At 37.6% G+C, this 13,527-nt stretch overlaps 1 protein-coding gene across 1 annotated transcript in view; it reads right to left on the bottom strand.

The window, feature by feature from the left end:
* Positions 1-13,527, bottom strand: part of akap6 (A kinase (PRKA) anchor protein 6) — a 113,694-nt gene that overhangs the window by 48,139 nt on the left and 52,028 nt on the right. The window contains exon 7 of the mRNA XM_007893379.2: positions 532-680. Coding sequence (XP_007891570.2) covers positions 532-680 — 149 coding nt within the window. The remainder of the gene's footprint in view (positions 1-531; positions 681-13,527) is intronic.

Genomic DNA, 13,527 nt, shown 5'->3' with positions numbered 1-13,527 from the left:
ATATAGCGCTTTTCACGTCGGGAGGACGTCCCAAAGCGCTTCACAGAACACACTGTAAAGTGAATTGACTGTATATTTGTGGGCGAACGCGGCAGCCAATTGCGCACAGCAATGTCCCACAAACAGTCGTAGATTAAAAAAGTTATTATTGTTTTTGCATGCAACCAGCCACCAGGAATAATGCCTGAGTGGAGTAGATCTACAGTACTTAATGTCTCTCAATCTTTCATTTGCTGCTTCTAATTGAGAGCCCAGCTGAGATCAGGAGCTCTTTGTGTGAACCCTTGTTTTACCATAGAGGGGCAATAGCCTACAGTACATCGGCATAAACAATGTAGATCAGATAGCATGTCCTTATAGAGGAAACGGCACAGATTTTGGTAATCTACAGATTTTGGTTAGCATGCTATATGTTGGCCACATAATACAGTATTATGCGATGTTGTAGTTATGTGATGTAGCTCATGAGATGAATGATTGAGAAAGCGTTAAAGATATGTACCTCTCAAACTTACTCAGTAAATTCCTTACCTGTTAATACCTATACGGCTGACTTTTGACAATGCAGCAAACTCCTGGGTCCGTTTGTTGCTGCTTGTGTACTGTTCACTGTACAACTTCAGTGACATCTGTTCCACAGCATCTCGTCTGGTTTCCAAATTGATAAGCTGTATCTCACCCTAGAAATAGAAGTGTAAATAGCAATGATAAATAGTGCAATATTCATCACAGTTCAGAATGTTCTTGGTTATACCAACCTCTAATGTAATGTGTTCAGAAACTCTCCTTGGAAGATTGCACTTGCAAGTAGGTATTACTGTGTATCAATAAAATTACATTTAGATTTTTCAAGACCTAAATAATACATTCTCATTCCCTCACATGTTACTCAACTCTATAATTTTTGTAGAACATTGCAGAACAAAACAAATTTTAATTTTGCAAGATGCAAATGAAATGCAGTACGCAATGGATTAGCGATTAAGATTGCTTAGCAATTTTGTGTCTCAAAGGTTAAGTCAAGCCAAAGTGTAGGAGTGATTTTGTAATGTCAGAATTTTGCTCAGATGGTTGGCATTACAATGCTATTCATTCAACTTTATTCCACCAGAGTGTCAAGGGCTTAGATCACTTAATTCCATCAGCACAGCTCTCTTGCATAGTCTTGATTGTTGCAAATTACAGGCAAAAGCAATCTGCAACTATCACCTTGTCATCTTGGATGGAATTTTGCAGGTAATCCCAGCTCCTTCCAGAGTTATTAATATTTTACTTACAATGTTTCCCGTTCGGTTTCATTTCTGTGCAGTTTAATCTGGCTTCAGACCACAAATATTTCCCCAACAGCATTCATTAGCATTCTCAGTTCAGACGGAGTGCATTCCATAACCCCTGTTCACATTGCAATTAAATTACCCATTTCCTGGAGTAATTCAGTACTTCCATCCTAAACTCCCATGGCATTGCTGAAGCAGTTTTGAACTTAAATGCAAAATCTATTGAGGCAAGTCAACAAAACCTCAATAAATATCACCAAGGATCCAAACTCCTTGAAAATATCAATGATGTTTCAACATGAAACGCTGATGTCTCACTCTCCACTGTACATTTGCCAACAAGCTCAGTTTTTGTTCTTAAGCATTTATTTGTTGAAGTACTGGAATGAATGTTTTGTGATTTTTGTTCCTATATTTACTAGGTTTGCTTCCAATGCCGTTGGATTATCTCCGAACTGAGAAAAGTGCGCAGGTAAAGCTCCCTCAATATTTCGTACCTGCATGGAAAGTACTTGCAGGCGGTAGAGCTTCTTCAGCTTTCCCTCCTTTCGCTTAGTGGATTGAATTGGATTGCAAAGACACAAACCACTTGTTACCATTCCAAATGCAGGCAGCAACTCACAGCACCACCACACGCCCTTACATTCCCTGACTGAAAGTCAGTACTTCCACCAATCTCCTACCAATGTCTTGAAAGGAAATCTCCTAACTGGAAAATGTAGCCCTTATTCACGTTTTCCTGAATATATTACTGAACCAGCACCCGAGAGGGTGCTATTCCTGCACAAGCAAATTCCCACAAAATGTATTGGCTTATATTGAACATCAATAAAAAATACACGGCAGCAAAAAACATATTTGCATATAAAAGGCTGTTATTTACTTTTATGGTCAATGCAGAATGGTTCACAGAGTGTTTAATTCTGAACAAGTGGTGAGAGTGAGACGTAGCTCATTGCCAGAGGTGGTTCAGTGTGACGAATAATTAGTGAAGGAGCACATGTTAAATGGACTAACTACAGTGCATGCTGGCCAGAAAGAGCTCGAGGATTTAATGTGAATAACTCTATGAAACAGCCTACTGATTGTTTGTAAATATACTAAGTCGTATTAACATAGGATAGAGCATCAATTAAAAGAACTGACAATGCTCATTATAAAAAAAACACACGAGTTAGACTTCATCTGAAGTATTCTGTGCTGTCCATTTCACCTAATAAGAAAGTTATTATTGTCCTTGACAGAGTACGTAGGCAAACAACCAAGATAATACCAGGTATTAGTAATTTCCTGTCTAAAGGTTAAGCAAATGAGGCTTATTTTATTTGGAAAAGAGAAGATTTTGAGATGAGAATGCAAGAGCCAGGCAAATTATTCACTACCATGAAACATAAGTTAAAAATTAAGATGTTAGTAGTAAGAGGGGAAGTCAAGCAGAACCTTTTAACTCAATGGGCAATTGGCTTGCGGAAGGCTGCAAAAATAGACAATACAAACGGGTTCAAAAAGACAACCAGGTGCATTTCTGAAGAAAGAACGATTGAGTGATGTGGTTTTGGGTTCAAACCTCTCAAAAAGGGTAATGCTTGTGGAGCCATACGACATTTTACGGTCCTAAAAATACTGTGGCGTTCACTCCTTATCTAATAAGGCATTTTGTCAGGAGGGTAGATTATACGAAGGAATTTTAAGACAAATTGTTTTTGTTAGCATTACAACAATGAAGAAATGCCATGACAAAAATGTTTTATGTGCTCACTGCTTGTGTACTACATGCGAATGGAGTGGAATGACAGCATGCGACCTTGCATTGGAATAATTTAACAAGGTAGATAGATCAGCACAAGATCGAGGGAAATGAAATACTGCAGACTTTCCGTCCGCCCAATTATTGGCTTGAAGTCTCAAGAAAAACAGAAGGGTGATGCCAAACAGTGTTCCCTTCCAAAATAAAATGCTCATCTTTAATGCCCCTTGCTTCATTTTTCCATTCCTCATTGAGGCTATAGAAGTCTTTTATCCACCCTTCCACCCTCCACCTTAACTCCTGACTTTTCTGAACCTGTGTGCATGATGCAAATGTGTGTCAAAGTGCTAAGTATTCAAGTACTGAAGTTCAGAGCAGCGGTTACCCAAAGGCTACAAATTCCTGGCTCGCTGTTGAGGAATGCACAAACGAGACTGTACAGCACCATATCCTTATTTCAAAGAGAATCGCACACAGAAGAAGAAAAGAACAACACATCTGGGTCACAGCCACTGCACTGGGATTCCTGATTTCCGAGGTTGGCTTAAAACTAACAGAGTGCTGCCGATGCAAAATAAAATCAATCTAAAGTTCAACTGTTTGATGAATATTTACTTCTGTCTCCAGAGTTTTAGGTTCAGATTTGAAATCTGCTGAATCATGTCATTTATTTTGTGTGTATGCCAACACCAATTTACTATCTGCAAGAAAGTTCCTGAACTGGAGGTCTCTTGTGGATTCTCTGTTGGGTATTCTGTCAATCAGAATAGGTATGTAAAGCATTGCCAGTAGGAAACCATTATCATTTCCTATTCATACCCTGCTCTGTATGCTCACAATGAATTTTCTGATTGCTGTAAGCTCTAACATGTACTCTGCTGATAGCATATGTAAACATCAATCATTCATACATCATTGAAGATTACAGTGATGTGTCAGTCAATTGTATCGTTAAGTATACTCTTACAAGGCTCGTCAATAATTACAAATATTCTGTTTAACATTAAATAATTCAATCCTCACATTTGATGGAAACATACACAAAAGTATCAGCTTTGCAATTACCAACACGAAGACAAAATCTAAAGCCACAATTTTCGGGAGTAAATGGAAAATCGTTTCAATTCAATGGAAGAAAACATATGCTCAAAATAATCTTTCAATTTGTGGTTTGAAACAGAATAAAAGCATAACAGCAGCTCCTTTCCTGTGCACTACAGCAGACAGACGTAATGATCAAGGATTTTCCTGTCCAACTGTTTTGAATAAAACAATAATGAAATTCTAAATGTTTTCTGCCTCTGTGCAGATAGAAATAATGACTACAAAGTCTTCATTCCTCTTTTAACCTAACACTGAATCATTTGAAGAAACTCCATAGGAGTTAAGCAAACAGGAAAACACTGTATCAGAAACAGCTGGACATTGTAACGTATATATGTTGTGGAGAGAGATAAAAAAAAATCAGTGCCTCCAGTGACGAGCATTAATAAATTCTTCAGGATTTAAAAATTACAAAACATGCGTTTAATATATGCATAGGAAAAAAATATGCAAAAGAAGATGGGGAAACTATATGCCTATGTGCTGGATTCAAATTATGGAAAACTCATAACAAGTGGAGCCTCAATTGAGATATTTTGAAGATTAAAGGCCATCGCTTTAGGCAGGTGTTACACAAGATTCCATTAATATATGTAATTAACATTGGCCTAAGCTTTAATGAACATGCAAACCTTAATTAGCAAGGCATTAGATGACATGTAAAAAGCTGATCTTAATGTCACAGCTAAAATGTTCAAGCTGAGAGTGTACTGGGGAAAAAAAATAAATTATATTTCTCAAATTATATTTTAAATTGGCAAAGAGATTTGTTGTGGCTACTGAGAAGTTAAGAATGCATTTGCAAGAGTTAGCAAGAATCCATAAATGCAAATGCGCTGGTCCCTGTTCCTAACGGGTGTCACTCTTTATTAGAACGCGAGACAATTTTGCATTAAAGTCCAAATTGATTTTGCACCACATATATAAAATGTAATAATCCAAACCATTTTTGTATTTTGAAAAATACTTAATGCGCTGTAAAAATATACTACACATTTTAAAATAAAAAAACTGTCACCATTAAAAAAAATGCCTGCAACATTTAAGTGTAGAATATTGCACTATTTAAATATTACAAGAATCATAAAATTATACAGATCCACAGTCCCACGCCTTAAACATACTGCAGTTCCACGAATGTTACTGAAAACCCTTTTTCCCTACATAATAGGCCAAATTTATCAGGTTATTGCAGAATAAATGAATGTCTAGGGAAAGAGTATTAGAACAGAGATAGTGAAAGTCATTGATTTTAAACGCTTCCAGTGAGTTAGTAGGGAGAGTAATAGAAGGAAATTGATTTCAATATCAGGTAATGAGAAAGACAAAAGAACAACCGTGAGGATCAGTGTGTGAACTGGGATAGAAAGGCACACTTCATTGACTAGGAAAACTGAGTGATGAAGTCAAGCTTGTACAAAAGCTGAGGAAGCTGCTTTCAAAATGTCTAACATGTAGGTTCAACATAATAATAATCCTTGCATTTGATGTGGCGCCTTTTTACGTCATTGAGACGTCTCAAAGTGCCTCACAAAATAGATTGTAAAGTGGAATGAGTGTATATTTTGTGGGCGACATGCTAGATAAGACAGATATTTAACACCTATGTTTGGAATACAGACAAACTGAATATTCCTGTCTACGGTAAGACATACCATCACTAAGTGACTCTGCTTCAGGATAAAATTTTGAAGCAAGTATACATACTTGCATTAGAGGTGTACGATATTGTACAAGTGATATTATATTTTCTATTATGGTACATTCACAATATGTACAGCCTTTTAACAGCGAAACCTTATGTCCGAACAGTTTAACATCCAAAATCTTTTATTTGACTGAGAATTTAGTTCTCATTGTGAAAAATAACATTCAAAATATAAAGCTTTATAATGTATTTGAAACTCCACCATTCCACGTTAGCGTTTTAGCATTTTCAGCTGTTGATTGTATTTCTTTTGCAGTTACAAATAAAACTGGAAATTCGGACATACCAATGAAAACGTCTTTGAAACTTTTTTCCTAACCTTAAATCTGACAGCAGTTAAATGGTTCTGACATAGAGTCCGTTTGTTTTTTCTAACTAATAATCCACTTTCAAAGTTCCTGTCAGGTAAATGACCTTGTATTTCATTAACAGATAATTAAATGGATTTATTCCACTAACGGTTTTAATTAAAATGCTGGAAATATTGATTACCCCTATCATCCTTATTCCCAAGGATGAAAAAGGTTTTAAGAGTGTTTATTTAGAAAAGACAGAGAATTAAATTAGAATGAATCTCTGAGACCAAAAGAAACTATAATACTTTCCTGCACCTCAAGCAGAAAATGAGATTTTTCTTCCTTGCCACATACATTTCTCTCAACAGTGATTCGTGTTTATCTTAGTATAACCAGGGATATATTTTACATACAAGTAACAGATTATATAGCATAAATTTACCACCTTGAAGCAAGGGTATAGACAGGACGACCTGCCAGAATCAAACAACAAAGCGGAACAATAGCACCTGTGCAGATCTGTTCTGTCTGCTGCCTTGGTGCCGAACAAATAGCCCATTATTGCCGCCATAATCTAGTCCACTTCTCAATGCCAAATTCTTACGACTTCTTTAACACGGTCTCTGACACATGCATGAGTAATGTTGCAGCAAGGGCAGGTTTTTCACGGGAGTGTGGATTGCTTCTTTCTTCCCGCCATCAATGTTTCATGCACCATTGCAGCATCTTCGGCTGTATTATGGGGACAATGTAACTAGAGGGCACACATTAAATTTTTTAGATTGGTTGAGGCAGGGAAACAAAGATGTATGGAACTATCATGCTATTCCCACGAGGTTCCCTTAGGGAAGCTAACACATGTGTTTTTTAAATGCTTCTTCAGCCTACTAGGCATGTTCCATCTGGGTAATGCTGGGCTATTTTAGAGATAGCTATTTCTTGACAAATCAGATCGTTTTCCCTTTTGGGGGGTGAAAGTTGGTTTAACAGCTTCACTGCATGTCTCCCTGAGGGACCAGACACAAGGTTTTGTAACTTTCATTAAAAAGATAATTGACTCTTAACCCTTAAAGCTTCACTCGCAGCGTTTGTTGTGGCAACCAGAGGGAGTTTGGTTTATTCTGTGGGGGTGAGGGTTAAACCCTTTTTTTGCCTACAACCATTAGAAACTCATTTGTATGCGGAAATATAGCTTCCTTCTGCTCTCCATTTCAGTTAGAAGGAGCTTTCATTTTTGAGAATGTAGTCTCGAGATTTCCAAGTTCTAGAGCACTTGAGAATTAAAAAAATCACTTTTCGTACTTCGGAGCGAATCAATTTCTTCCTTTATGCACATCAAGAGCAACAACAACTTTCATTTATATAGCGCCCCTCACGCAGGGCAGAGTCCCCAAGCGCTTGATAGTGTCGGAGCACAGTGCCGAGCCAGGGGAAGGGCGGAGATGGTGTAGGTATAATAGACACGTATGTCACACATAAGATATTTATATTTCTCTCCATGATTCACCACAGACTGCCTCCTGATCACTGGTAGGAACCTCCATCCGTGATAGCAAAGATGAGGTTAGGAACAGACCACATTTAGGTACAATACTTGCAAACTCAACCTTCCCATTTTGACACCTCAGAGGGCATCAAACTCCCCAAACACTGATCCACCTCATCCAGAAATCAGCACCAACCACAATACATTTTACTTTTATTATATCCCCAAAGTCTCAGTTGCATTATAAGAACATAATGCATTATTTTAATATTTTGAAACGAGAGCATAAGATACCTTTAACTAATGGAGGGTAATGATTTTGCTTTGTGTTTATCTGGCTTGCTCCTAACTTGCATGATGGACATTGTCGTATCAAAGTGTGTTTGGGAAACAGGCTATTGGGGGGATAACCAAGCCCACATGCTGAACTGTGGCTCAGCTAGAGTGGCAGGAGTGATTGTCAAAAGCCATTCAATTTTTTATTTGCACATGATTTTAATTGAGAGCAGTGGTGGTGACAAAAATGGGGATTCAGTTAAACATTCCTTGGTCAATTAATATCAATTTCAGTCCATTCGTCAGAGGAAAAGGGAAAATGATTATTTCTCGTTGAGGCATGACTGCTCAGGCGGTATATAGGTAACAAAAGGTGCAGTCACTGCTATGAAGATGAACCGTTATTCTTTTTGTTAAGAGACATGGGTTGGGACATGGGTCTGTTATTTGAGACCGACATTTTGTTTGGAAGTACAGTATTGGTTTGCCAAGAGGTCAGGAAATAAATAAAATACTAGAGGCATATTTCACATCATTCTCCCAGTCATACTTGCTCTGCTCTCAGGCTCATTTCTGCTCCTTTGTTGAATGTACGTGGGCTGTAGCTGGTAACCTTGAAGTCTCTAATCCCATATTAACTATGCATGAAACTGTTCTTTTAAATCAGTGGAAACTGCCAGTTGTGAAAGCGAGCCAACACCTTACAGGAAACTATAACCATTGTTAATAGATTCAAAACAATACACAATAAATGGTACTCCACACTCCAATAGCTTCTTCACACTGCTTATTTCATCAACTTGCCTGAAATCTAGAGAGCATCTCAGCCTTGCAGGCCCTCTTTCCAAAACCATCAAATTCATTCTCACAGACTCCTCACTTAATCCTTTACTCAATTAACTCTCTGTTTTCAGCACGAATTTCTTATAGGCCTTTCTTGAGAGTTTCATCAGTATTCATTAAATCTATCCCTGGGGTATTTTCAACCCATATTCAGGACAGCAAACAACGAACTCATGGTACAACTTCGCTCGCACGCGGACTTTATTCCCCTCACCCTCACGTTTGGATTTAGTCAAAATTAAGGCCTCTCTCTAAACAATATTATAGACATGCCATTCTGGATAATTCACAAAGCAGAATTCACAAAGACTCGATGCAATAAAATATTTTGGCACTTTGACTCGTGACACCCAAGCTACAGTCCCCAAAATTAAATCTTGAGGATCTCTGCTCTTAACACGTTTTTTGATACACCTTTAACGTATATCTAGGCACTAAAGCAACATGACACTGAGAGAACAAAAAAAGATGAATTTACTTATTGCCTTAAAATCCATTTTAAATCCACATTTTGCAAACATTTCCAATTTAATGGCAACATAATTAAAACCAAAAAGAATGCAATGCGAGCAAGATAAACCATTCGTTGTTTGTAACTAATTCTCTCTTTATTTCTGATGATCTTGTGGGTAATACTAGTATGATGCAGCAAATCTTACAGAAAGTAACACATCTGACAGGTAAGTAAAACGGTATTCTCTGTGAAGGGCGTTATATATAAATGCAAGTTGTCGTGGAATGCTTACTCTGATGAGGTTCTAGAGATCCACTGTTTTGTTTAAACAAAGGCAATTTAAATCATATTGCTCCTTTAACAATGAAAATGAGGAGATCGAAACAACCTCACAACAGCTCTTTTGTCCTGTTGCAATATTTCATGCCTAATTTCTTTGAATTTATTAAACAAGATAACAAGTTCTTGCACAGTAGGTACCGCGCTCAACCACACCCGTGCCATTAGGGCAAAGACATGATATTATCAAAAGCCTCGAGTAGGCCCAGTTGATGTCAAATGAAACGCACATGAAATAAAGCAGAATGTGCTCAGAGCAGAGGATAATGGCCAATGCAATATTAGAACAAGGTTATTTCCATCAGACCTTTGTAATCTAATTCGTTCAAAGGATTCATTAACCAGCAGCAGTTCTGGCAACCAGATACTTAGCAAACCACAGAGGAAATAAAGCTAATATCTGGGGATGAAGGCAAAACTTGAATTGATTGACAGCTCCCCCCCCGCCCCCCCACCTTCAGGAACATTTTACCATTGGGGTTATTTTTATATTTCAGGGAAATGTTAAGCCCAAAAATTGCACAACCTCATGATATTAACTTCTTTCATAGAACCTTAATAACAAAGAGAAGGCAATTGAAGTCAGCACTATGATAACCAAGGAATATGTAAATGAATACTTGGAGCACTGTCTCTCTAACATTTATTCACTGCTGCTTGCAAATTCACCTGATAAATAGAAAGCAAGACAGCGGATAAAACTTGTGCTTGTTGAAACATTTTTTTTTAGAATGTATTGGTTACTTGACAGCTATTAAGCATTTGCTTACATCACAAATGCAATTTAACTTATACTTGTTGAGGTCACAGTTTCATAGCACAAGGCAGTGAAGCAATGCTGAGATCAATAACCCATTGGGAATTGTCACCATTAAATGGCATCTGGATCTAGTTCTGAGGATGGACTTCTGGAGAGCTCAATAGGAATTCTCATGGGGACAAGGAAAGAGGTACAGGATTTGATACTTCTGGATGTGAAGAGGCAGACATCTCTGGCTAAAATACTGGACAATCTTAGATGCACAATGCATGGTTTAAACATTGAACATTAGGGCTCTCTGGGGGGGGAAATACTGAACATTTATTTTAGTACATTACAAAATGCTTTAATACAATACTTTTAACCATAATGTTCGTTGCACATTTTTAAAGAAAATTATTTTATTGCAGAGATGAGGCAGCAGTAATGAGTCTGCAATGAATCCAGAGTTGGACTGAAGAGAACTTTGTTGTTGAATGAGGCCCCCACCACCCCTACCACTTCCCCAGCCCACTGGGTGCATTCAATGGTGACACTCAAGCATAAAGTATTGTTGTCATATTGCAAAATAATATCGTAATCCTCAGCACTTTGAACAAAGTGTAAACAGGTTACTTTTTAAAATGGCCATAATGATATTCTGATAAAAATCACTCCACAGAATCTGAAAGGAAGTCTTGCAACAATGCCGGTAATGTGTAAAATATTCTTTTACATTTTGCTTTGGGGGTGAATTTCTTTGTAAAGCTGAGAAATCAACTTTAGTATGAGAAGCAGTATTCGTCCACCACAGTACTTCCCTTTGTAATGCGCACACTGCAGCTGGGTTGTGCAGTATGATAATGCCTCACAGTTCGGGCAGAAACGAGACTCAACCTGAACTTAAATACACGATGAGCTTAGGCAAGTTCTCAGATGGTGCCTGGTGAAGAGGCACACCAGCTAAACTCACGACCAGAACCAATGAGTCTTTTTACTCAGGCTTGCCTTGAGGTTTAAGCCCTCTGGGACATCGTCAGGCGTGAAGGACGCTATATAAATGCAAGTTGTTGACGTTCCAATTGCTGGCTAATTTTGTGGTTGCTATTGTGAGCTTGCAAGAGTGGAAAACCCTACAATATAACTGTAATTGGTGGGATGGCATTGTAAGTATCATAGGTCCTTGAATCTACAGAAACACTGCAGAAACACCAAAAGCATGTTTCACCTTGAATAACTAGCCCATTATACAATGATCTTTAACCATAATGAATAAAAGCTAACAATTTGCAGATTATTATCTACATCAAAAATCCCTTTTAAAAAATAATAATAATATGGTCACTCAATCCACGACTGTTTGTGGGACACTGCTTTGCGCAATTGATTGCTGCGTTTCACCCACACAATATATAGTCAATTCACTTTACAATGTATTCGGTGAAGCACTTTGAGACATCTCAAAGACATGATAATGCAAGGATTACTATTAGTATCACATGTAAGAAACCTTACACTAAATAAATGCCAGTCTGTAATATTCAGAAAAGCTCTGTCATAGTCCACATAAAAATAAAGAGGATTTCAGCAAAACTCAAGTGCAAAATAAAAATAATTTATAATGCCCTGTGTCCTCCCAGTGTGCGAGCAGGCATTTTTAAAAGGCTGCGGATTGTCCCACTACAGCTGTCATCAGTAGCTTCCCTCCCAAAGATAAAATCACTGATCCATCACAGCAATGAGGCATCTCACATTGTGCTGACACTTGAAAATTGAGATAAACAGCAAAAATGGCATTCATCAGATGATCACCAAGGGAAAAGAGTGCAAGTCACTTGCTGATCCTAAAATCCTTCCATTAATTTGTGCAGTATTCATCAATTCAGAGAAAATTTACTTGCTGATCCTAGGAGGTGAATGAACGCCTTCAACCTAAGTGAACGATTGCAACCGTTAACATACTTTCATTTATTATTTCCAGTTCTATTTTCTAATCAGCTGCAAAGATCCATTAACCGAGCGTTGCAGTTTTGAACCCTGTTGTCCCTTTCTTTCAGATTTTTTAAGTTAATTTATTCTCTTTAAGAATGAGCTTATGCCATTTTGTGTTAGGATGAAGCAAAGAAAAATGAAGCACCCGGATCCACAGATCAATTCTCTTCCTCTGCTCCTCACAAGATGAGGGCTGTGTTTCTGCAATATTCTGCACACAAGTATTCATTGGAAAAACAATGGTATTATTTGGTTAAGTATGAAGGTTTATGGAGGTTTAAAACCCATATACATTTTGCTCATATACAGCTATTTCATTTCTCCCCACTGTAGATTCTAATCAGTTACTTGTTCAACTGAATGGATCAATTTAGAAGCTCATTTTCAGTATCATTTATAGTCTTACCAGTGGGCTCTAACAACAAATTGAACTTATGTAGCGCCTTTCACATCGGGAGCATCTCCCAAGGTTGGTGAGTTGGTAAAGCAGACTATTTTCTTTTTGGATTTAGAAAAAATATACGATTTTCCCCCTCCAATTTTCATTTCATTGCTTCACTTGCATTCAATCCATTTTCCAATGTGTTTTCCAATATGAACAATCAGATTACACAGACTATAATTGGGAGGCGCATTTACATTCTGAAATATCAGGGAGCAGAGACAAAACGTCTTGAGAAAGGGCAGCATCAAACTGAAGCCCAATCCTAGCCATCCACGCTTTCGATCACAGGTGTAAAGTTCCTGACTCAATTTTTTCTCCCTAGTTCAAGGACAATGAGGTCAAATGTACTCACCACATCACGCTGAAGCCGACGTCAGCTAACAGTACAGAATATGAATTGTATCTAGGATCATTGTAGCAAATATTCAAAAGTAGTAACCAAAACAATCGTTGAATACTATTTTTTGTTCAAGGTGAAACAAAGGGATCGATTAGGTGCTGACGACCAGGCTACATTTATGTTTATAAATGGAAACTGAATATTCTTTTTAAAAAAAAGTGCTCCTTGCTTCTTATTATTACCTGCTCCTTTCTACTAGGGTTAAAAGAGTAAAATGAAATCTAATTGATTGTGTTTTTTTTAAAAACTCTTACAATGAGCAATGGCTTTTTGAGCAGAGGGAAATTACAGCTGACAGTCGTGTCATTTTATTTACGTTGAGAGTGATGGTGTTTTAGAGCTAATGGTGCTGATTCTGCACTTACTAGAGTTTACAATTTAACCCCAAGTACAACATTGTGGAAAGATACCAAGAAATGTT

The sequence above is a fragment of the Callorhinchus milii genome, unplaced genomic scaffold, assembly GCF_018977255.1.
Source record: "Callorhinchus milii isolate IMCB2004 unplaced genomic scaffold, IMCB_Cmil_1.0 Scaffold9, whole genome shotgun sequence".
Taxonomy (NCBI): domain Eukaryota; kingdom Metazoa; phylum Chordata; class Chondrichthyes; order Chimaeriformes; family Callorhinchidae; genus Callorhinchus; species Callorhinchus milii.
The sequence above is the reverse complement of the archived record's forward strand: the minus strand, read 5'-3'. Positions and strand labels throughout refer to the sequence as shown.